Source organism: Perca fluviatilis, chromosome 12, assembly GCF_010015445.1.
Source record: "Perca fluviatilis chromosome 12, GENO_Pfluv_1.0, whole genome shotgun sequence".
Classification (NCBI taxonomy): Eukaryota; Metazoa; Chordata; class Actinopteri; order Perciformes; family Percidae; genus Perca; species Perca fluviatilis.
This window is the reverse complement of record NC_053123.1, coordinates 4,483,114-4,509,089: the sequence shown is the minus strand read 5'-3', so window position 1 is coordinate 4,509,089 and position 25,976 is coordinate 4,483,114. Positions and strand designations below refer to the sequence as shown.

Below are 25,976 nucleotides of genomic sequence, written 5' to 3'. Positions count from 1 at the left end.
AGACACACACACACACACACACACACACACACACACACACACACACACACACACACACACACACACACACACACACACACACACACACACACACACACACACACACACACACACACACACGTCAGTGGGTAAACTGACACAATCCATTAGGATTAAAGGTTAACTATGTGTTCAGTTTGACTGATGATGATAATGGAGGTGTTGGATGTAAGCAAAGCTACAGAGAGAGAGAGAGAGAGAGAGACAGGGAGAGAGAGAGAGAAAGAGAGACAGGGAGAGGGAGAGAGAGAAAGGGAAAATGAGGGAGAGAGATGGAGAGAAAGAGAGACAGGGAGAGGGAGAGAGAGACGGAGAGAGAGAAAGGGAAAATGAGGGAGAGATGGAGAGAAAGAGAGACAGAGAAAAGGAAGGAGAGGGAGAGAGAGAGAAAGGAAGAGAGCGAGACACACATCAAAACTATTATCAGATGGATGTATTAAAAAATATAATATAATATCATTTTTAATAAATAATATATTTTTCAAAAGAAAAATGGTTTAAATGGATCCCCTGCACCTTTATGCCAGCAGGGCTCTGTTGTTGTTGTAGTAGACAAATTATTGCAATGGGAAGGGGGGGTCTAAATCTATGTAAGGTATTGTATTAATTCTTATGCTGAAGGGAGGATGGGCCTTTTATTTTCCTTCCTCAGCCCACATTTATATTTATATCAGCCTCAATACTAGTTGATAACAAAGCAGTGTGTGGTATTTTGCGCATTCAAACACCATAGCAACATGTCCACAGATGAAACTACACACAGTACTGTCCAAGATGGACAGTACTGTGTGTAGTACAAACATTAGACAGAAGAGCTTATAAGCAGTATATTCATACAGCTTACTGTTGATGCCTGGAGTATTTAAGTTAGATTGGGATGTCGGGGTTGAAGAGGTTCTCCCGACTTTCCGAATTGGAAATCCAACTTCAGGGGGCCATTCCAGTTGAAATTTCAATTTCCAAATTTTCCCAGTTCAATTGGAACGCACCATTAACCACCCCCGTAGATGCCCATAGCTCCTCAAACGCATTAACTGAAGCCTGACAAGATGGACTTCCGCGTGGTCTTGTGATCCTACCATTCCGGGAATCCAGCTGCCGTGCAAGTTAGTTGGTTTGAATGGAAACATACTAAAGCCCTGGGTGAGAGAAAGGATAGTTGTGCATATTGCAAAACACACCTTTACACTCTATTGTGCACACTGAGGCCACAGTCATAACTGTTCAATCTTGTGTAATAATCAAAATTTAATCCAGCAAGGAAGGCCGATATAAAATATAAATGTGGGGTAAGAAAAGAAAAAGAAAGGCCAAACCTCACTTCAGCAAAAAGGAAAAAAATACAGGACCGTCCACCTTTTGCATAGTTAATCATGTCTGAGCAGTCCCTAAAGGCTGCATGGTCATCCCATTAGGCATCGTACCTGGGTAAGGAGGTGATTTTCCCCCACTTCTCCACACAGAATCTGCGGGGTCCATTGCTGCCGCGTAGAGAGGCGAATCCCTCGTAGGGAATACTGGAGGTGCCTGTCACAAACTAGAGAAAAGAAGGCCACAAAAGTCACACAAAGTCACACTCAAAATTGATGTAAATGACTCATTTTAGTTCTATTCAATATTCATCTAAACTAGTCTCTTTTAAACAGAGGATTTTCCAACTTCAATGAAAACAGAACATTTGCATGGAAATTGTTTAATCTAGCCTCAAACACATTAGCAAGCTACAAGTGAAACCACCATCATACACTAAAGTACATCTGTGCAACGCATTCTCATCAACGGGTTTGTTAGCCTAGAAATGTAGACGCACCCTAGCGGCAACAAATATAATTTGCAGCCAGGGGGGTCTAGGCACTCTCCGTTGGCTTGAAAGCTGGAAAAACCAAACTCTAGTCAGGCCAATCACATCGTGCATAGAGTCGGTAGAGTTGCGACGGTTCCGCGTGAATTTCCTGCTACTTGAAAACAAAGAAGATGGCTGCTGCTGCTGGCGAACAGCGGTCTCTGGAATCGGCTTTGGCCACGACTCTGGAAGACTTGGAGTTCAGCTTTTCTTTGAGAAAAGAACAAAGAACGGCACTGAAGTCATTCTTAAAAAAGGAAGATGTGTTCAGAGTTTTGCCGACCAGATACGGCAAAAGTTGAATCTATCAACCAGCGTTGCTCTGGTTGGTTGTAGTGCTATCCTGTTGCGTGCGAGGGAATTTGAAAGACAACCGTTTATCCCGCCCCTCGGATTGAGCCCTGCCAATGGTGAGTTCCCAGACCCAACATCTGGATGTGGGTCTGGCTTGTCAGGCTTCGAGTTTGTATCATATCCTACGAAAACGTATGCACAACAATTTGTATAATATCCTACAAAATTGGGCTGGTGACGACTGGTCACATGACATGATAAGTTTAGCGGTCTTTACAGTTACATTTAGATAAGAAAAAGGTGACTGGGAGCCGACTATAGAGCACCGCGAGGTGCCGGTTGTTTCAGGGGCCGTTACTAATTGAGTTCAGCCGACAAAAAGTGAGCGTCATGCGGCGACGACAGTTCAAGTTTACTCTAGTTAAGATAAGCAAAAAAGACTGTGGTTTGGATTAAAACACTCCCGGGACACGAACACGCATTTCCTGGCTGAGTGGGTTTTGCTGGGAAGCAAACTCTGTGTTTTAGGACCCGCCTGTCCTCCCCAACCTCCTCCCTACGCGGACCTGAGCGTTCATTTTACGGCAGCTGTCAACGCGGTGCATACAGCGATACATACGTGGAATACGTGCAAACTACAGTGCTTTACTTTTCGGCGCTATATGTACAAATGGTTCATGAGAACAGCCTGGTCTGTGATGTGTGGCGCCTGCACTGCACCCAGCCTCCACATGAGGGCAGCCTGTGTGCATGCGGTCCCCCCCCCCATGCTGTACCTGCAGTAGTCTCAGCCTCTGCTCATTGTTGAACCTCTCCACAGCGGCCCAGAACCAGCGAATCACTATGTGGTTGTCATGGTAACCTGAAGGGAGATTGAGGATGACGATGATGAGTCAGATGAATAACAAACAAGGCCTCTGTAACCTGGTCCTCCCTCTGCTCCTCCTTCCACCTCACTATTTCCCCTGTGTGATCTTTGAATGGGCTCTGCTGTTTAATGTTTAATGGCCGGAGCTGTTCGGTCCGTCTCAGTCGATTCCTCTATTAAAAGAGCCTCCCACTGAGTCATGGCCGATTGTCCGTTGGACTTCTCTTGTCTCCCTGCTGCTGGCCACTTTTCAACTGTATTGGCCAGACCCTCAAAAAGCCTTTTAATGTGATCTCTTATAAAGGGTTCGGACACTGGCGCTCGCATGCTCGTACTGTACACGATATGTATTACAATAATGAAATAGCAACAACTCCTCAAAGTTTCAAGTGTTCATTATACAGTAATATACAGTCGAGCCCAATAAATCGGTAATGAAAATATTTCTCAAACTCAATAATCACTATTTATTGTATAGTAAGTAGGTACACATAATTACAGCAACGATGGCAGGGAGTAATATATAATTTACCTTTTTAGATTAAGTAACAGAAATCAGATTCAAATGAATTGATTTCAATTTTAAAATCCAGGTAGCTAGTTTGAACACTTTGTGAAATTAACGTAAAAATAATACGAAATGTTTGACATCTTTGTCACTGATCGTCATGAGAAACATCAAAAATTCACTTATGCTACATTTAGGACTACATGTTGTAGATATGTTGTAGTAAGTTATCTATCTATCTATCTATCTATCTATCTATCTATCTATCTATCTATCTATCTATCTATCTACCTACCTACCTCACCTTTCTGTTTGCACTTTTATTTAATAAATGGCAGTTTGCTAATACTACGCTTGCTGTGCATCTCCCTCTCTTTTTGTTGTGGCCTGTGAGCCGGTCGTAACACATGCTCCTGCATCCAGTGGACATTGGCACATTAGCTGGAATGGCAGGGGATCCCAGTTGTGATGGACCTTATTATGCGTGGACATTGGGTGTAGCTGTTTTAGCCAATGTAAAGTTGGTTTTGTCATTTCATTTTTTCTTACATCTTCCTAGTGGCCAGGGTCAGATTTCTGGGTTCTGGCTCCTCATACTTTTACACACTGTAGCGATAACTTACCGCTAGGCCCTTATGCAAGGCATCTACATATCTAATCCCCCACTGCTCAAAACAGAGGGTTAGTGGTTGCAGCTTCCAAGTCGTTGGATAAATATGTCACTTGGAAATGAGCCAGCGCTGACTTGGCAAGTTTTCTCACCTTGCTGTCAGTGTGCCGTGAATGCTTTCATCTACATCTCTGCTCTGTTGCCTCAGTGCTTCCCTCCAGCTTTACATACCTCCTCTGTACTCGGTGTTGTTTCTCCAGTCAGCCAGGTCGATCTCCGCAGTGCCTGCAATCACCAGCTCCAGCTCCCTGGCATCAAACACTGATACCAGTCGCACATCCACCACCTAACACACACACACACACACACAAACACACACACACACACATACACACGAACAAATTGTATCCATACTGTATGGTACAGCCTATTTATTTATCACAGTCTTCCCCACATAGATCAGATAGTTTGAGGAATTTCAGAGCATTCAGACAAGAGAGCTACAGTAGATCCTTACTGTGGAGATACAAAGTGACCCAAATGTAGAGCTGCAAAGATGAATCTATCAATCGATTAGTCGTCAACTTTTAAATCAAGCGCAAACTATTTTGATAATTGATTAATCGGTTTGAGTCATTTAAAAAAAAAAAAAAAAAAAAAAAGGTAAAAATTCTCTGATTTCAGCTTAGATGTGAATATTTTCTGGTTTCTTCTCTCCTCTGTGACAGTAAAGTGAATATCTTTGAGTTGTGGACAAATCAAGACATCTGAGGACGTCTTCTTGGGCTTTGTGGAACACTGATCCACATTTTTCACCCTTTTCTGACATTTTATAGACCAAACAACTAATGGATTAATTGAGGAAATAATCCACAGATTCATCAACAATGGATATAATCGTTATTTGCAGCCCTACACAGATGGCAGTAGGATAAACTGTATTGTGGGAACGGTTTCCATCAGCTTGTTTACACTAGATGTTGGATTTGATTTGTTTAGCAAACCATCCCGCCAAGCAACGGATTTAAACAGGGGTCTGTTGGGTTTGTACCAGTTATGAAAACACACGAGAAAAAGCTGAATATGAGCACCAATCCAGATTACAGTCTACTCTTGGTTTACTTTGTCATGCTGAGCTTCCACAGCTTGTAGGACTGTGACTAAACTGGAATAAATTCTTTCTTGTACAAATATTATATCTATATTATAGAGAAATACACAAGTTTATCATTATTCAGAGTTTGAACAGACCACTCACACTTCACATCCAAACTGAGGAGCGCACAAAATCTAACCATTCTCTCTGTTACAAAAGTATAGTAACTATCTACTGTAGTGTAGGCTCTATCCACTGGAGTCACAACAAGTCACAAAAGTCATGTGCTGGAGTTGTGTAAAGTGACTGAAGGTAAATACAAAGCTTGAGAGCATGTCAGTGTGAGAACTTCAGAACAATTGAAACTATGTAAAAAAATGAAGAAATGTAGATCTGAACACATGTAAATTGAAATTTGCACTTGTAGAAGAACAAATGTTGATTGATATTTGCAAAAACAAAAAAAAACAAAAACTTGTAATGCAACATTTTACTAACTTTTTTTTTACTCAGGTTGATTTTTCATCACAACCACAACTCAGTGATTACAACCTCTCGATTCGGTTTTCTTCACAAAGAGAGCCTGGTTCACTTCTTGCAAATTAATTCAAACCTTGTTAAAGCTGATGGGGGGGTCTGATTCAACAGAAGGCGGAAAGCAGGTTCTATCGCCAGATGAGGGACAACTCTGTCCGGCTTATTTAGCTATGTCGCGGGAAGCCTGGTTGAATAGAGCTAGCGTTAGCTAACTAACCAAACCAGCCTGATTCTAAATAAATACCTTTTAATTATCTTAACACTTTTTAACAGTCAAACTGAAACACTGGCGGTGAGCTCCAGGTCCTGCAGACGGACCGTCACCAGCGGGTATCGGCCAGCGGAGCAACATCGCTATTATTGCCAGAAAGCTTCGCTGCCGACCTCGACCTGCAGTCGGAGCTCCAGCGGGACACGGAGAGCCCCCCGCCGGTAGCATCGGCACATCCCCGGCCATGACCACAGCTTGCTTTGCTGATGTTGTGCCTCACTGCCAATAATTGCACCCGGCTGGCAGCAACAATAGCTTCTGCAGAATTACATCCACCTGGCGGGCCGCACGCAGCAATTATTTTTGCCGAATAATGCGTCATCTCTTAACCCTCGTTGCTGCGAGATTTGCACTGCGCCCCAGGTAGCAAGGAAATGATAGTCTGATAAAACATTGATGTCTCTAAACGTTGTAAAATTATAATCATCATTGATGAACATGACAAAGGAATGTATATAGCCTACATTTTAATTAAACAGTAGCTACTTCGCCTTATAAAATCATTATTTCCCTTTCGCAGTGGAAGTCTTGGCAGGGATGCAGAACTTGGCACGTGTTACCCGCTGATGACGGTCCGTCTGCGGGCTGCAGGACCTGGAGCTCACCGCCAGTGTTTCAGTTTGACTGTTAAAGTGTTTAGATAACTAAAAGGTATTTATTTAGAAGCTGGTTAGTTAGCTAACGCTAGCTTGCTATTCCACCAACACTAGCGTTGAGCGCTACCGCGCGGGGCCCTCTGCGGTCCCGCTGGAGCTCCGACTGCAGGTCGAGGTCGGCAGCGAAGCTTTCTGGCAATAATAGCGATGTTGCTGTTCGCGCGATACCGCTGGTGACGGTCCGTCTGCAGGACCTGGAGCTCACCGCCAGTGTTTCAGTTTGACTGTTAAAAAGTGTTAAGATAATTAAAAGGTATTTATTTAGAATCAGGCTGGTTGGTTAGTTAGCTAACGCTAGCTTGCTATTCAACCAGGCTTCCATGCGACATAGCTAAATAAGCCGGACAGAGTTGTCCCTCATCTGGCGATAGAAACCCTGCTTTCCCCGTTCTGTTGGATCAGAGCTCCACAGCCTAAGTCCACAGGTACAAATTAGTTTTGCAACAAGTGTTGCAAAAGTCGAGGCGCAGATTCGCCTCTTTGTGATGCGAGAGAGCGCATACAGTGACAGATTCGAGAGGTTGTAATCACTGAGTTGTGGTTGTGATGGAAAATCAACCTGAGTATAAAAAAAAAAAGTACATGAGTAAATGTTGCATTACAAGTTTGCAGCTGTCATTGTGTTCATGCAAATATCAATCTACACATTTGTGAATATTTTTTCTACAAGTGCAAATTTCAATTTACAAGTTCAGATTTTTTTTACAAGCTCTCATGTTTTTTTCTTTTGTGACTTCAAATGTGAATAATTTTTACAAGTGCACATTTTTATTTTACAAGTGCAAATTTTTATTTTACAAGTGCAAATTTTTATTTTACAAGTGCAAATTTTTATTTTACAAGTGCAAATTTTTATTTTACAAGTGCAAATTTTAACATACAAGTTAAATTTTTTTGTTCTGCAAGTTCTCACATTGTATTCTACAAGCTCTCACGTTTTGCACCATATTTACCTTCATAGAATCGCTCAAAAATGTGGTGAGTGAGACCGAAGCAGAGGGAGAGAATTCATTAACTCTATCGGTTATCAGGCAAATAAAACACAGATACAGATCATCTGCAAACTGCCAAAAAAACTGCCAGATAATCGGCCAGGGCTGATAATTGGTCTATCCGTAGTAAGCTACATTCCCATGGTGATAGGTAATCTATATTTCCATGGTGACAGGTAAGCTAACTAACACAAGCAAATATCGAACACATGTCTGGTGAAGAGCTAATATGTCAAGATGTAGTTCACTATGATGCTGCTTTGTCATTTGCTCTTTAGGCTGGATTTTAGCCTTCTAGTTAAAACATATTGTGACACCAGTTAGCTTGGTCAAAGCATACCCATCCAGCCCTGAATCAGTCCCAGATGTCAGACGGTGGGTGTGAGTGGAAGGATGCTCCTGGGGTTTTTGAGTTTACACTGACAAAAAGAAAAGCAATTCTCAGATTCTAAGCAACCAATGCAATGACGTCACCACTTTGCATCATTGGTATTGATCAACAATCCTGTCATAGAGTGTATTAGCCAATCGTGTGCTATAGAGAAGAACATCTTACTTATTGCCCTTTCAAGTGGAGCTCAAAGCCTCGTTAATACCTCTAACGCTGATATTAAGTACTGTACCTCATAGAAGCCTCGGACCAGGCTCTCCGTCTGCTGGGCCACTCCTCGCTCTATACGCCACTTGACCATCCGCTCAATGTACTCCTTTTTGTTCTTCTCGGACACAGGGATACCAGCCCCGCCTGGCTTCAGCTCCCTCTCTGTAATCTGCAGAAGCACATGCACACGTGGAAACGTCAATCTCAAACGTAGACATAGTTTTACCAGACTGCAGTCACACATTGAACAAATGCATTTGGTGGAATGTAAAAACTAAGTACATTTACTCAAGAACTGTACTTAGATACACATTTTAGATACTTGTACTTGACTAGAGTCTTTTCTTTTCATGCCACTTTCTACTTCTACTCCGCTACATTTCACAGAGAAATATTATACTTTTTCTACATTCATCTGACAGCTTTAGTTACTAGTTGCTTTACACATGAAGATTTTTGCACACAAAACACATGTAGTTTATAAAATACAATGTTCAGCTGAAAGGATTAGACCATTAAACACTGAGTTGATTGACAGAACAGTTTGGATCGTTTCCAGTTTCTACAATGTGAGGATGTCTCTGCATTGAGTACTTTTACTTTGAATACTTTTACATTTTCCTGATGATTCTTACATACTTTTACTTAAGTAGCATTTTCAATGCAGGGCTTTTACTGTTAACAGAGTATTTTTAGTGTGGTATTAGTACTTTTGCTGAAGTAAAGGATCTGAATACGTCTTCCACCACTGAACAGATGCAGGAAAGTCATGTTATCCAATCACAGAAAAAACACACATACACACACACACACATAGACACACACCTGTCCAAAGACCTCCTCATTGACAGTGAAGGTGAGGTCCAGCATGTCTTCGATGTCGTTGTCCTTCATCCACTGCAGGCTCTGGTGGAACTCCTCGTCCAGAAACTCCAGGTCGCTCAGGTCACAGGGGCTGCATGAGCACAGGCAGAGCTTAAACCACGGCCCATCGCAAGCAGGGAGGTTAAAGGTTAATTAGCTGATGTACAATAGCATAAGACAGCGTTCCTCAAAGATAGTAAAATACAAGACACAGCGTGATGCATGGCAGGATAATATGTTTGCTCAAATGTATTAGGTATCAGGATAAACCCCTCGAGCATGTAGCATCTCAGTTATAAGGGATGTGAAAGGCTTACCAAGACACACAGATAATAAATAAAACAAACTCATCTGATATTAGTTTTTTTTCCGATTGCTAAAACAACAGTGGGCACAACTGAAGCCACATGTGCAAAACTAGAGTCTGCAAAGCAGCAGTTCATGTGGACCAAACTCTAGTTCGTTTTTCATCGCGTGAACACAGTTTTCAAAACTCTACACACTTATCCCACGATTTTAACCACAACGTGCACAACACTGTAGATTTACAGCACTTTGTTCAAATGCTAACACACTGCTGTCAAAACTGTTAACCACACATTAAAAAAAGAATGGATTTCTGGGGCGCCCGGATAGCTCAGTTGGTAGAGCGGGAGCCCATATATAGAGGTTTACCCCTCGATGCAGCGGGCCCAAAAAAATGCCCAAAAATAATCTTAAGAAAAAGAAAAAAGAAAGAAAGAATAGATTTCAGTCTGGTGCCTATCAAACACTGCTGATTGGAATTTTAGCTGAAAGCCTAAGCAGGTGTCTTGTCGAAGACTAGTTAGTGAACATATATGGTATTTATACAGAGAAAGCTCAGAAAGCCTTTTTTTGTATACAAGCACCAAATAAGAATGAAACAATTCTACACTGTACCGTTTGAGAGAAACGGGTAAAAGAGCAAAGATACCAACATGTCCAGGTAAGATGTCTGAGGTTATGTACAGTACAGGCCAAAAGTTTGGACACACTTTCTCATTCAATGCGTTTCTTTATTTTCATGACTATTTACATTGTAGATTCTCACTGAAAGCATCAAAACTATGGATGAACACATATGGAATTATGTACTTAACAAAAAAGTGTGAAATAACTGAAAACATGTCTAATATTTTAGATTCTTCAAAGTAGCCACCCTTTGCTTTTTTTGATAACTCTGCAGACCCTTGGTGTTCTCTCAATGAGCTTCATGAGGTAGTCACCTGAAATGGTTTTACCTTCACAGGTGTGCTTTGTCAGGGTTCATTAGTGGAAGTTTTTCCCTTATTAATAAAAAAGCAAAGGGTGGCTACTTTGAAGAATCTAAAATATAAGACATGTTTTCAGTTATTTCACACTTTTTTGTTAAGTACATAATTCCATATGTGTTCATTCATAGTTTTGATGCCTTTAGTGAGAATCTACAATGTAAATAGTCATGAAAATAAAAAGGAAATGCATTGAATGAGAAAGTGTGTCCAAACTTTTGGATTGTATTGTACCTTCAACCCTTAATTTTATTTGATTTTCAACACACAGAGAAGCATAGAGAAGGGATATAATAACCATGGTGACGGGGCATGCTGAGCCTTGGTAACGTTAATTATTGTGCTGACATGTAAAACCAATAAAAGCACTATCCTAGTATTTTTATGTTCCTTAATATACAATATATAACATCATGCATTGACTGATGTAAACAGGAAGTATAGTGTTGCTATGGCGACAGTGAGTTAGCTATTTATATCAATTTTTTAGCTTATATTTATTAAGTGAACATGTGGATCTTTTTTTTTATACCGAAAACAAAAAACATGAAAAATATGTATTTCTTTTATACTTCACCATTACAACAGGTACAAAATGCAAGGTATCTTTTTTCCCTGTAATGCAGCATGAAATATTTGATGTCATTAGAAAATAGAAACTAGATTTTTAGGCTCCGGAGGTTACACCTGATCCTGAATCAAACATAAAAGGTTTTTTGAAGAGCCACACACTTAACCTAGAGAGACTTCCCGTTCTGAGTAACAGGCTTTATTCCTTACATTTTTATCTAAATCGATGATCATTAAAAAGGTGTGATTTATTTGCGATTAATTGCAAGTTAACAAGGGACAATCGTGATTAATCAGGATTAAATATTTGAATCGATTGACAGCCGTAGTAAACATCTGTCTTTAGTGCAGACATTTGGCAGGGTTTGAGGTTGTTTGGACAGAGCTATTAATAAGGATGCTGCTCCTACTGCCAGCTGCTGGCTGAGAGGACCTGACTCAAACACTTAGATTCTCAGCATGCTCTCATAGAGTTACTGAGGGGGATCTGATTGGAAGTGCTGGTGCCCTGCAGGCCGGCATGGAACGGGAAGTCAGAGGAAAGCAGGCTGAGGGTTAGGGTCTTACATGCGAAGAAGCCCCTTGTAGAAAGGTCGGGTAAAGAAGGCATCCAGCAGGTACTGATGGACCAGGGCCAGGCCCAGGATACGCCCACTGAAGCGAAACCTACAACAGAGAACATATACAGGTGAATACAGGCATCAGAATTGAATTGAATAGTCCTTTGAAATTATTTTTTCAGATCCTCAGAAGCAATCATTTTCATGGTTTCCTATCAGGTCCCACAATTACACCTTTCTGGACTTGTATCTTTAAAAACATCTCAGATATTATAAACACTCCATTAGAACCACAACCTTTACTGATTTGTCCCAACAACAATTCCTTTCTCACTGTCATAGAAAGGGACAACTGTTCCTACACCCAAAATGTTGCATCTGGAAAGGAAAGAATATGAATGAAAGGACAAACTATCACAATGCTGTAAGATTTGGCAGCCCTTTATATCATACCTGACGCACGGTTGTATCTTGTTGGTGAGCTGAATGAGTAAGAGTAGTAAGTTGAGGAACGGTATGGGGAAATGAAGGTCTCGTCTTGTGTTTTTTTAGTTTTTTTTTATTCTGTAGTTTTGTTCCAAATGTTCTTTATACAGATTGGTGATTGTACTCTTTTACTTTCCAACAAAAATGAGCTTCAATTACTGTTACTGTACAATAATCTTCAGCACAATAAAAACAGTCTGAAATGAAGGGTTTAGTAAGGCCAGCTCTGAGTACCAGATTGGGGGGGGGTTTACTCTTTCAGATGTTGACAGTAGGAGCGTAATTTAGCAGATTTTAAATTTCATTTTGTTAGTTAGTTGGCTGGTGTGTATTTAACGGGCTTAAAGGAACACGCCACCGTTTTTTGAAATAGGGTTATTCACCGTCTCCTCTATATTTTTATATAGGTAGGCAAATGTGTATGCATTGTCTTAGTCCGGTGGCGCCGCCGCTAGTTTAGCTTAGCATAGTGAATGGAATCCTTTGTTGCCGGATAGCATGTCGTGATTAAAAGTGAGCCAACAACAACAACAAAAACAACCTAATTACTTCTTGTGGCCTGCGTATTCACAACAAGTAAAAATAGCAATGCAGATTAAGACTAGACGATTTCCTAGGCAGATGTTGACTTGGGACTATATTGGGGCGAAGCGCTGCTACTTGGGTGCAGAGATATCACACAACACCAAAACAAAAAATACGTTTGCCCACCTATCTAAATCTAGGGGAAACAGTGAATTACCCCTATTTCAAAAAACTTTGGCGTGTTCCTTTAAGTGAAATTTGAAGTCCACTTTCCAACTGAGGACGCACCAGATGGTGACATTGTTTATGACAATACATAAAAAAAAATAAAATAAAATAAAAGGATTTACTGTGAGAACAAGGCACTGAGTCAGAAGTGTGTAGAACAGGGCCCAGCAGAACCAGCAGGGCCGATGATTCAGATGATCTGTCTGGTCGTCAGACACATCTGTCTCTACAAGAACACAAGGATTGACTTGTCCCGTGTGATAAACAAACCCCTGAAGACTTGAGTTTATCTTATGACTCTTTCATCCATCCCTCCATCCATCCATCCATGCATAATGCGTCAATCCAATCACGGTCACTGACTGGTGAGCCACAAATTGCTGTTCCAAATTTCCACACAGCAACCCGCAAATGACTTCTATTTTTGGGATCGGCACACAGCAGTAAGAGCATACGAGATGGACACTTTACAGTCAGCACAGCAGCAGACTGTCTTCAAACAAACAAACAAACATACATTAGACAGGCTGACTGATACTGTAGATAGAGTACACAGATATATAGAAACCTCACCATTCATGGTGGTTGTCGACAAAGGCAGACATGGGGCTGATCTGGACAGTGTATGTGTCGTTGGCCGAGTACTCAAACAGGCCGTAGTACGGGTTGAACAGTTCTCTGGACACCAGGAAGAAAAACTCTCTGGAGGGTCCGCTGTAGTCCAGCCTGCAATCATCACATGGTGAAACACACATACACGTCAGTCGGAAAAGTAATTTGGTGAATGTTGTCTTTCTTAGAATCATTTCATTATAAAATGATAGACAGAGACTGCTGAAGATATATTAAAGTTCATTTTACTTGAGAACCCGACAAAGGAGGCCTTCTCCGCACTACAGAAGTAGTAGTACACTAGTACAGACAACGAAAATCTCTATACAGCTGCTTTTTATAATAAATGTAATAAATCATGATACACAGTAGATGTCGTCAATTGTTATCTTGTCAGAGTCGATGGCGTCTCCCCTATCAGGTCTGGGAGGGCATGTATGCCCTCCGGAACACACCGTGCTCAGACAAGGACACGCAATGGCTCCATGTTATCTTGTTTAGAGTATTCAGTATAATATTATTCTATGCAAACTAATAATAACAAGCGGGAAAGTACGCATCATAATTTCCCCAACAGTCTTGTTTTTCTGCAATTACCGGGGCCACGCGGAATCTGCGGACGCAGAGGATTTACCGCAGATTTCTGCAAATTTCCCGCAGATTCTAAACAAATTTAAATTCAATTAAACCTCAGAATGTTAACACATCTCCACCCCATGCAGAAAAACATTCCGCTAAATTCTGCAGATTTCTATTCTGGATCTCCGCTGAAAACTAAAAATCTGCAGATTCCATTTGGGTCTGGCAATTACTGGTGTGGACAACAATCTAAGCGAAATCTAAAGAACTGGCGGTTATTTCAGCAAAGACACAGTCCTAGGGCCCTATTTTAACAATCTAAGCGCACGGCGTGAAGCGCCTGGCGCAGGTGCATTAATGGCGTGTCCAAATTCACTTTTGCTAGTTTGACGGCGGAAAAAAGGGTCTGTGTGCCGGGCGCATTGGTTCAAAAGGGTTGTTCTTAGTGTCTTCATTAATTCATAGCTGTGTTTTGGGCGTAACATGTAATAAAACAATCAGAGGGTCATCTCCCATTCCCTTTAAAAGCCAGGTGCTTTTAGACCTTGGAGCATTGCTATTATGATGGAGGATTTGCTTTTTATTTTTAATCTTTTGCATGTTTATGTGCTGCTGCGCTTCCCCTGTGTGTGTGTGTGTGTGTGTGTATAACAAGCATAGTGTGTGCGTGCTGTGCACGAGCCTAGGCACAATTTACTAATGCGCTGTTAAAAGAACAATGAAATGCTGCGTTATTGACTTTTGACCAGCTTTTTGTTGGTCAATGGCGCGATCACTTCCCGCTGCCTCAAGATAGCAATACGCCCAGAATGCACCTGAACACACCTCCCTGTAAGACCAGCACGCCCATGGGCGCAAAGCTGGGCGCAGGTGCATTTGCTATTTAAACGACGCGGGTGCTGGACGGGAAATTGACAACTGCGTCGGTCTTAAAGGGGTGATAGAATGCAAAACCGATTTTACCTTGTCATATTTGAATAGCGACAGTTTGGAGGGTAACTAGGACATACATAGAACCTCTAAATCCCATTGATACAACTTTCCTCTGAAAATCTCACTATTTGAAACTGCCTATGAAAACGAATCCCATCTCAATAAGGCTCCTCCTCATTTGGCTCTAGCTCTCTTTGTCACGCCCCAACATTTACATAGGCTACACCACTGACCTGAGATCAGTTAGTCTTCTGAATGTAGGTCACGCTCAGAAATGATCTCAGAAATTATACATTGTTTGTCCGCTTTTTAAATTACTAAATTCACTTCTGAGACTTTTTTATGTGAGAAATCAACTATGTAGAGGTCAAATATGGGCCGTTTTACAAAAAGTTGATGGCTAATTGCAAATTTTGTCTGACTGTGTGTCGCAGTTCAGCAGGAGCTCAGCAGGCTAACGTGACAGCGGCCGGTGCTGCCTCGCCGCCCAGCGTGTCCTCCTTCACAGATCCCGGCTCGCTGTGAGCTACATGGATCTCAGTCATGACCGGAAGCCTGCGGCGCTCCATACCCGCGCAAAGTCACCATTTCTGGGTTACTTGACTACCAAATGTCGGAGCTCCAGGGCCTGCAGCTAGCCGCGATCTAGCGGATTGAAGGGACACTAGGAGCTAACGAAACCCCTCACATTCATAAAAATGCATTAAATTGAAATCGGACACAAACGTCAGCTTTGTAAGACCTTAGGGTAGCTGTTATATAAGTGGTGTGATGAAATTCAAACTGTAAATATACTATAGTTATGCAAGAAAGTGTAGCTAGCTAGCTAGCCTCGATCTTTAGCTACCGATAGGATTGAAGGGACACTAGCAGCTAACGAAACCTCTCACATTCACAAAAATGCATTAAATTTAAATTAAAACCTTAGTGTAGCTGTAATATAAGTGGCGTGACGAAATTCAAACTGTAAATATACTATAGTTATGCAGGCAGCCGGCCAGCTCCGCGGAGCCCCAAGCCCCGCTGTCTCGTCAGACCTCCTAAAGTCCGACACGTCTTACCAAATTTGCAATTAGCCATCAATTTTTGTAAAATGGCCCATATTTGAGCTTTATATAGTTGATTTCTCACATAAAAAAAGTCTCAGAAGTGACTTTAGTAACAAAACCTCGCAGTGTCTGAAATATGAGACCTGTTGTCTCGTCTCCAATGTATGTATGTTAACCAATCAGCGCGCAGCTCATCTAAATATTCATGAGCATACCATATTTGGAAGAAAAGCTCTCGTTCCAAACAGGGCCAAAACACAGGGATGCATAAGGGCCCATAAAATAGCAACTGGGCAATTTTCAGCACAATCTTATTAGGAGACCTTAAGGAACAGTGTGAAATACCCTATATAATCATTCTATCACCCCTTTAAACTAGCAAAGACACTTGAGTTGGGCTTTGTGCTGCGCTGCGCTGGGTGCAATCAACGGCCCTTTTGCATTTGCAAAAAGAAAAAGATAATACAATTAACTGAGACCAACAGATATAACAGTCATTCAAAAACAGTGTAGATGCTGCCAATCAGCTCTGTAATGAGCCTGATCTGTTTACAATAACAACCTATTGATGTTAAAATACTCCATGTAATTTTTTTCCCACCCACTTGCTCCTGCTGCTCATTCACCAGAAGACTGTGGATTTGCAGGATGTTATCAGATGTGTGTGTAATTGTACATGTTGAAACTAAATTCATATCTATAATAATATAAAATGAATGCTCATCAAAACTCCCCTGAATCAATTACAGTTAGCAAATACACACACTTCACGCTGGTCTGAAGAATGATGAGGAAATCTCACCCGTCCTCGCCCACGAAGCTGACGTAAAGTTTACTCCGCTGCAGGTCTTTACGGGAGTAACACATGATCTGGTTAAAGGCGTCCTCCAGGAGGTGGTCCCTGCGTATGATGAGCCTGGGAGCACGAGCACACACAAACACACACACAACCATGCACGCACGCACGCACACACACACACACACACACACAAACACACACACAAATAAAAGGCCAATGAAAGTGACTACACTGTAAAACCCAGCTGAGAGTTGAAACTTAAGCAAGAAGGGTTATTCTAGAAATTTCCAACCAATAATGCCTTAGTCCGTCTCCCAATTCCCTACTCTGTCTGTGACACTTAGCCCAAAAATGTCTTGGTTCCTACTAGTGATGGCCAAACGTAGCTTCATGAAGCATTTTCTTTATTTTCTAAACCCACTAGATGCTGCTGTCTGTTCAAAAAAAGGGTTGAAAGCACACCGAATTGCCATTCCATGAGCCTTTTTCTCAAGAGTGCCATCTAGTGGGCTCAGAAAATAAAGAAAATGCTTCACAAAGCTTCCCGAAGCTCCATTTGGCCATGACTAGTTCCTACTGACGACATGAATCTTTACAGAATCACAAATGTCTTTGTTTAAAAGCCTCAGTAATTCCATAAAACAGCTGGTCACTGTAGCAAACTCAAACAGGAATAAATAGGGCATTTGTTGGGGACTATTTTCAGCTGCGGATTGATAGGGTGTACTCTAGGGAGTATTTCCAGCAGCAGGACAGTGTGTGTGGGATTGAGTCTAAATAAACTACAGTGTGTGTGTGTTCATGGTGATGAAGGACCATGTCAGCCAGTACTACAGTGTGACTCAGTGTGTTTGAATGTTTTTTGCACGACAAAGGAGTCCTATGGCACAGAGGAATAAGATCTATCAGGCTTTGGATTCACACACACAATACTTTTTGTCTTTTCATTTGTTGACAGCAAGAACATAATCAATCTTTCCACACGTATCCTTTAACACCAGAAAGCCCAAATTAAGTGTCATCCATCGTGTAACATATTCATAGATATTCATACTGTATTCATCATGTAACTCCATTTTTTTTTGTATTACTGTAAGACAGATTTTTGTACCCTTTAGAGAAACTAATCTCCCTTAAGTATGTCAATGTAATGACATGTTCTCAGTATGAGATGATGCTATAGACAGAGGAATTAGCACTGTTGCTCTCCTATCTCCCAACCCACTCCTGAAAAGACATCTCTTAGAACAGTAAATGCAGAAACCTTCATGAACTGGCCAATATGACTAGTTATTTTAGATGTTTGTATAAATCAGTGCTACATTTAGACAATCCTTTACACAAATCTCTTTCAACTGCTGGGTTTAAACCTACTTGACTTTCCCGGGTCCCTGTCCATAGCCCTTGGTCTCCAGCTTTCGATAGAAGTTTCTCAGTTTAGCCTCAAAATCTCGCTTATAGGGAGCCGGAGCGCGGGCATTAGCTCGCTGGGTGCCTGAGACATAAGAGAGAAAGATAGAGGGGCGACACAGAGAAAGAAGGCACGGGGAAAAGGCAGAGAAAATGGACAATGAAAGTGGGTAAACCAACAAAGAAAAGGTGGACAGAGATGGGTAAAAAAAAAAAAAAAAATTGAGATGAAATTTTAATGAAAATTGGCTTTAGCCTGAACGGGTGAGAAAGAACCGAAATCTAGAGTCAGAGTAGTGCATGCAGGTCATTCCTGGATTGTGATTTCATGTGCATAATGAGAAATGACTCATTCTTAACAAAAGGCAAAAGAGCTGTGTGCGTAAACGGGTTTGGGCTTTTAAAAAGCTGTCAATCCAAATGTACTCGTCGGGCTCGGGCCGAATTCTGTCGGGGTCGGGCCTTGTCGGGCCGAACTTTTAAGGCCCGATTACAGCTCTACTGTAGAAGTTTGATCATTCATTTATTAATGAGATTGTTTTTGTCCATCAGATTATTATGGAAATGTTTATGTTTGCTTATAAAAATTTATGTGCGGGAATAAAAGACAGAAAACTAAGCGTGCATGTATGTGTGTGTGGAGGTTGGGGGGTTAAGAGGGAATGTGAGTGCACATGTAAAGTATGTTTTTATTTTTATTTTTGAAGATTATTTTTGGGGCATTTTAGGCCTTTATTTTTTTAAGGACAGCTGAAGATGTGAAAGGGGAGAGAGAGGGGGAATGACATGCAGGAAAGGGTCGGAGTCAAAGTCGCGGCCGCTGCGTCGAGGATTAAACCTCTAGATATGGGCGCCCGCTCTACCAGGTGAGCTAAAGTATGTTTTATATTAGCCTGACATCAGCTGGTGTTACAGACGAAAACACTTTGAAATTGAGCCTTTTTATTTAGTAAAACAGGGTGAACCAAACCTCACGGTGGTAGGCGTGAAATTTTAATCAAAAGATAGAATTTAATATAAGAGGAAAAAGTGTATGGTGCCAATAAAGTGGATGCAGACGCAGGGTGAGACAGACACTCACCAGGGGAGCTCTGAGGAGACGAGAGGCAGTGGCTCGGGTGGAGTAATGGCGGCACATACGACATCACCTCCTCCTCAAACAAGCTGGAGACAAGAGAGAGACGGGCACGCACACAGACACAGTCGGGAGGGGATAAGATAAAACAGACTTCATTGATCCCGCAATGGGGAAATTCACTCGTCACAGCAGCTCAGTGCAACACAGCAATGTAACAAGAACAATACACATTAAATATAAATAGGATAGAAAAAAAAAAAAAAAAACACATAATAGGAAATAGAAAAATAAGTATGGAATATTAACGGTGAATATGTACACTATAAACACTTCTTTTATATACAGGTGGGAAGAAATATATATATATATATATATATATATATATATATATATATTATACATATATACAGATGAATATGATACAGATGAATAGGGAACGCCATATTGCACAGTGGGCGGTGACACGGTGTAATAAATAAATAACTAGTGCAGAATATTGTTAAGTGATGGCTCATGTTACAAGGAAACACACATCTTAGAAGAGCATTGGCATTAGCATGCCGTAGGTGGATAAAGTGGCAATTACAGTAGACTTGTATTCCTGGAAGTGATGGAGCCAGCTGGTTATAATTTTCCCCCTCCCCGACCCACAAACACACATGTACAGCTCTCACCTCAGCAGCATGACCAGGTCAGCATCGCTGGAGAGGCGAGCCAGCCCCGTGACTCCCTCGCTGCGAATAAACTGCACCTTCTCCCTGCACACACGCACACACGCGCACACGCACACACACACACACACACACACACACACACACACACACACACACACACACACACACACACACAGACATCAGGGGGTAAACTGACACAATCCATTAGGATTAAAGGTTAACTGTGTGTTCAGTTTGACTGATGATGATAATGGAGGTGTTGGATGTGAGCAAAGCTACAGAGAGAGAGAGAGAGAGAGAGAGAGACAGGGAGAGGGAGAGAGAAAGAGAAAGGGAAACTGTGAGCCAAAGATAGATGGAGGAAGGGAGAGGAAGACAGAGAGAGTGAGAGGCGTACTTGAGCGAGTGATTCCTGGCAAGCTCCGGCTGCCTTTCCTGCAGGATCTCGACGATGTTGGGTTGCCGTAGAAACGCCACTATCTTGTCATTGTAGGCTGCAGAAAACGAGGAATGTGCATTTATATCTGTGTCTCTTTGTGTGTGTGTGAGTGTGTGTTTTTACACGTCATGCATGCTGACATTTGCTGGTGCCTGACCTACCCACAGGAACCACGTCGTGGTACTGACTTCGACTGGAGCCGCTGAAGGTGCTGGACGGTCGGGGCAGGATGGGCGGGTTGGCTTGGCGAGAGTCGTCCACCACCTGTGACAGGAGGAAGCACTACGGTTCAGGTCATATCCTAGTTCTGAGGCCGATCCACCTGCCAGTCAGCAGCCTGGCAGTTCTGCATGTTCTGGCCCACTGACTGCAAATCTCGTATTTCTTATGTTTCTGCCAACCTTTCTCCATAGCATAACACTAACATAGATCTACAATCTCCCAGTCAGTTCATTCCAGTATTGTATAAAAGCAACTTAGCAGAGCAGTCAAAGCAGAGATTTGAATTAGTTTGAAAAAAGTAAAAATGTAGTCAGCCCAGAATTCAAAATTTCCGCTGGCTGCTGTGTACATCAGAAAGCCAAACCTAGAAGACAATAGGTAATCCTAGACAGTTTCCTGTCAGCCTCTCAGATATCAGATATTCCACAAAGCCCTTGAATGCATCAGGTGAAAGATTTCTTTTTTTAAACATTCCCTGCTGCATCAGTATACAACGCACAGATTCTTTCCTAACAGGAACCTGTTAAGCCTATCCAAAATCCTTAGCTCAACCAGATAATGTAACTTCTATGGACTTAAAAGACAACAAAAGTTATCTACCGCATTCTCTATGCAGAGGTATCACTAGTAATTTGACAATGACTAAGTGATGCTGTCCTATTCCTGCATACAGCTGAGCTTTGGAAGAGATGAGTGGCAACAAGATGGGAGCACCCTGCCTCTCTTCCTTATTAAATCTACATATGTTTATAAAGATTCTTTTAGTTATTCCTGGGATAGATTTAAGCAATATTACACAGGAGGGTGTGATGTAACGTCATTATTAGCAAGACTGTGATGCAGCACTCGCCTCGCTCCGTAAGCATCACTGAAGTGCCATTAACATGACGTCATATCACACCCTCTGGTGTAATATTTCGGTTACCAACAAAATGAAATTAATAATCACTGTTTTTGTATTGTGGGGCAATTCGCTCTCTACAGAGTTACAGAGTCCATGGTAGAACTTCAGACATTACCACAAAGTCATGAAATACGTGTAGCAGGGCACCTTTAAGGTAACGCTAGCTTTGTAGAGATCGGGGGATTTCCCCAACTGAATAATTACTACACATATAAAAACAAAACTTTGAGCTCGTTCTGAATGTCTAGTTGACCAATCAGATGGCCTGGTCTGATCTACTCGTTGTATAATAGAATATCTAGAAAGACCAAGTCAAAGACAACAACATTTGATGATTTTAAAATGAGGTGATGTTTCACTCTACTAGGGATTGGGTCAAATTACTGCAATTAACTTTCTACTCTCTACATGACTTGACTGATGTCCTTGCTGGATGGCTCCACCCCCGGGACTACAGTAGCAGGAGAACTTCCCTGCCTGTGCCCACAGTGCAGAGACTCACAGAGCATTTCTCTCCTTCTTACTGGCATCTATAAACAGTGCGGCGTCTCTCCTAGCCTTGAGTTGACTCCAGGTGACAAGTGGTGCAGTGGCGGCTACTCTCTCACCTCTCCAGCACTGTGGCTGCGCTGGCGGCTCAGGTGCTGGCGGTGGGCCAACAGCCCCGTGGAGCGAGAACTCTGGAGGGGTAGCCGAGGGTCGATGAAGGTTGTGGAGCGACAGTTGTGATCCACAAAGAAGGGCTGAAGATTGAGATGCAAATAGCCATGGTCATGCATGGATAAACTCCACTGCGTGCACACACAGAGACACATCTTCACATACAGCGCGCTGAGACTACGGATTATAAAGAAGCAGCAGTAAAGACTACTGGACAGCTGAGCAGAGATTACAATCCCTGCATACACAGCAGTTTCAGGGTTGGGCTAATCCCAGGTCAAAAGTCAAAGGTTTGGGGTAAAAAAACACACTAGTCCGGATCAACGCAAGTTCATTACCAGAATAAAGCCTGACATCTGGTGCGTGGCTCACGCTCTCTGTGTGTGGTCGTTCTCAAACTCTGTTCTCTTCGGGAAAAACAACAAACTTCGAGCTAGCAACAAGCTGAAAATGGCAAGTTTTGAAGATAATTTGGATGGTGCAAAAAGGCAGGCCTGCTTGATTCTTTCTGGGAATGATTGTAAAGATTTACAAAGAATAAGTTTACGGCATTTCCTCTCTAACTGGGACGTTTTGGGACTGATTGGTGGGATTGCTGTGGACGAAGTACACACGGAGATACACTGGTAAGAGCCAATGAGGTTTAACCATGTATCCAGTTAATTTAAATAGCTCAAGGTACTGTATTGTGTGAACAATTAACATCATCTAATATTGTATGTTTTTTTGCGTTTGTGCGTTTTCTTTTGCAGGGTGCAAATGTTCCAGAAAAACAAGTTCCTTCCCGAGACTATTTAGCAGAGCCACCGTCGTTGGAGCATCCGGAGCTGATTGTGATTGGTTTAAAGAAATGCAAACAACCTAGAGCATTTTTTCTCCTACTGTGTATCCTGTACGTGTGTGCGCTTTGGAGTAGGGTCTGGCAAAGCGAGACACAGACTCTACTCCAAAGCACGCTGGAGGAGAGTCTGGCTAGTCCATGTAGCATTCATGGATGGGAGGAAAACGTGCTCTGGTTTATTGGCATGTCTTTAAACCAATCACTGACATCTGGTCTTGGGCGGTGCTAAGCGCCGGAGAAAAGCCGTGGTGCCGCTACAAAATAGGCTCGGGAAGGAACTTGTTTTGGTGGAACGTGTGTACGTTCAAAAGTTGTTTTAGTCGTGCAACAGAAAACTCAGATTGGACAGATAGTCTAGCTAGCTGTCTGGATTTACCCTGCAGAGATCTGAGGAGCAGTTAACCATAGTCCTCACAAATCCACCAGAGGTTAGAATTACAACACAAAGGAAGCCCAAGGCAACGGATCCCCGGCCTAAATGAGTGAAATCCGGTGGATTTTCCGGCGGGAACGGAGCAATCCTGGTAGTGGAACGTCAAGGATATAGACTAGGTGTATCCAGACCTTCCTCCACCGCGCTGTGGGAGATAGGTCTGGCAACGAAAGACTCCGAACACACCCACCTTCCCAGTGTGGTCGTGCTTCATCTCCCAGCCGCGGGGAAGCTCCAGCTGCTTGTTGGAGAACATGTTGAGGAAGGTGACGAGGTCGCGGTTGTGCTGGTAGCGCTCAAAGTAATGAGCGTCCCGACGCACCTTACTGATCATGTGCTTCAGGCAGGTGTTGCTCGTAAACATGCGGTAGGCACTCTGGGCAGAGAGGGCAGAGAAGTGAGGTCATCAGAGAGGGACATGAGGCAGACTAGAGAACAGCTGGGAAGACATTTCACTTCATTTACATAAGATGGAAGATGGAACAATGTTAATAAGACTTCTGTAATGAGCCACGGAATGTCCTTAAATAAGCAAAGTAGAATTTGAATTAGATGCTAGACATACAGTACTACGGGTCCTGCATAGTTAGTGCAGGATCAGTACTGCGTGCAGCATGGTGCCAGACCTCTGTTCAGAGACTTCAAATGTCACTTTGTTTTCCTAACTAAATTTAATACATTTTATTTTCAGTTACGAAAGCAAAGTGACATTTGAACTATTTTCATACGCTATCAAGCAATCTTTTTATGTTTGCAGTTTTGGAAAAAAATCACTACTGCGTCATACAGTATGCATCTTTTATTGATCTCATCCATAATTTCCATATGGCATATGGAGCTGGAGACTGAAATTTGATCAAACTAAGATTTGAAAGGGCAACTGCATATCACTGAGGCTGCAAATTATGAATCCAATTAGGCTATAGATTAATTTGTCTTCCATCAAATTATGTATTGCTTAGTCCAAAAGAACTGACAAATTAGGCAATGTCTTAATGGATAAAGTCACCAAATTTACAAAAAAAAAAAAATGTATAACATATTTTAACACCCTATACCGCAACATATTTTGGCATTAAATGTCCAAAATGCTGAGTTTGAGTTTAAGAATACAGTATGTCTGCTTGTATGTAGATAGATCTCTATAAGTGGAATAGGGCTGTGCCATTAATTGAATTATGATTTTGAATTGATTACAAAAACATTTTTTTAATCGAGAAACAAATATTTCGCACATTACATTTTGCAAGTAAACTCTTATTTTGTGTTGCGTTCTGAATGAAAGAAATTCAATAAATGCAACATCTTTCCAAAAGACAATGAGTCAATGAGACAATGTGTTACATAATTGTGATTTCAATATTGACCAAAATAATCATGGTTATGATTTTTTCTTAATTATCGAGCAGCCTTAAAAAGGAGTGCAGGGTGAGGTGACGGAGGCGGTGAAGCCTGTAGGACTGACGGGGTTAGAATGCAGCACGGTGAAGAAGTCGGGGCTGCACAGGAACTTGGCGCTGGGCGACTGGAGCAGCAGGGAGAGACGCGAGCGACCACTGGAGTGAGCCACTGCACTGTCTCGCCGGTATTCTGCAACACAATCAACCCAGACGGGTCAAACCTTGAGACAGGGAGACACTGATGGAAGCAGCTTAGTCAGGAAACAAACACACACAAAAAAGACATCATCTCCACAGGACAGACTATCGCTATTCTGAGACATTTGTGTATAAAATAATAGCTTTTTCAGACACGTGGCTTAACATAGTATTTCAAGAGATGAATCATCTTCAAGAGGTGAGTCATTTAATTGGGCGAAAATCGAGTATCGAGCTCTTGTGAATGAAACCTCTAATCCTTCTATTTGTGTGTTTTTTTCTGTAATCGGTCTGTTGAAACCAACCCGAAATGGAGTGAGGCATCAGTTCACTTTCTGGTTCAGGAATCAGGTCAACGGGGGTTTCCTCTGAGCGGTCAGTGTTGGTTATGGTCCTCCTGATGCTCTGGTACCTGGGATCAAGAGTAAACATTTTCTCATTTTTCTTTCTTCATATTTATAGTACCTTGTTTTCTATGATCATTTTAACGTATGTAAAGTGTCTTAGAGTACCTTCAAAAGTGCTCTATAAATAACATGTGTTATTATTAAGATAAAGTTACTGTAGGGAAAGTATAGTTTACTCCTCGGGTGCCTCACGTGGTCTTGTGTGTGGGGGGGGGGGATAATTTTTTGGGCTTTTTCCCTTTAGTCAATAGTGACAGTAGATAGACAGGAAAGGGGGAGACAAAGAGAGGGGATGATACGCAGCAAAGGGCCGCAGGTTGGATTCGAACCCGGGCCGCTGCCAAGGACTCAGCCTACATGGGTCGCACGCTCTTACTGGGTGAGCTAGAGGCCGCCCCTTTGTTTGTGATTTTCATGGACAGGATTTCAAGGGGCGGGCCTGGGGGGCCAGAGAGCGTCCAGTTTGGGGACCTCAGAATTGCTTCTCTCTAATTTTGT

At 42.1% G+C, this 25,976-nt stretch overlaps 1 protein-coding gene across 2 annotated transcripts in view; it reads right to left on the bottom strand.

The window, feature by feature from the left end:
* The window catches only part of hecw2a (HECT, C2 and WW domain containing E3 ubiquitin protein ligase 2a), a 62,071-nt gene that overhangs the window by 3,235 nt on the left and 32,860 nt on the right, over window positions 1–25,976 (bottom strand). The window contains exons 14-30 of one of the 2 annotated variants that reach the window (XM_039818640.1): window positions 25,377–25,483; window positions 24,939–25,063; window positions 23,664–23,849; window positions 22,148–22,282; window positions 20,575–20,677; window positions 20,372–20,468; window positions 19,975–20,058; window positions 19,304–19,386; window positions 18,187–18,307; window positions 16,816–16,929; window positions 13,414–13,566; window positions 11,609–11,707; window positions 9,141–9,270; window positions 8,338–8,484; window positions 4,394–4,508; window positions 2,953–3,038; window positions 1,464–1,576 (exon numbers count right to left, since the gene is read on the bottom strand). In XM_039818640.1, the coding sequence (XP_039674574.1) occupies window positions 1,464–1,576; window positions 2,953–3,038; window positions 4,394–4,508; window positions 8,338–8,484; window positions 9,141–9,270; window positions 11,609–11,707; window positions 13,414–13,566; window positions 16,816–16,929; window positions 18,187–18,307; window positions 19,304–19,386; window positions 19,975–20,058; window positions 20,372–20,468; window positions 20,575–20,677; window positions 22,148–22,282; window positions 23,664–23,849; window positions 24,939–25,063; window positions 25,377–25,483 (1,998 nt within the window). The remainder of the gene's footprint in view (window positions 1–1,463; window positions 1,577–2,952; window positions 3,039–4,393; window positions 4,509–8,337; window positions 8,485–9,140; window positions 9,271–11,608; window positions 11,708–13,413; window positions 13,567–16,815; window positions 16,930–18,186; window positions 18,308–19,303; window positions 19,387–19,974; window positions 20,059–20,371; window positions 20,469–20,574; window positions 20,678–22,147; window positions 22,283–23,663; window positions 23,850–24,938; window positions 25,064–25,376; window positions 25,484–25,976) is intronic. The other variant, XM_039818641.1, reaches the window with a different exon arrangement.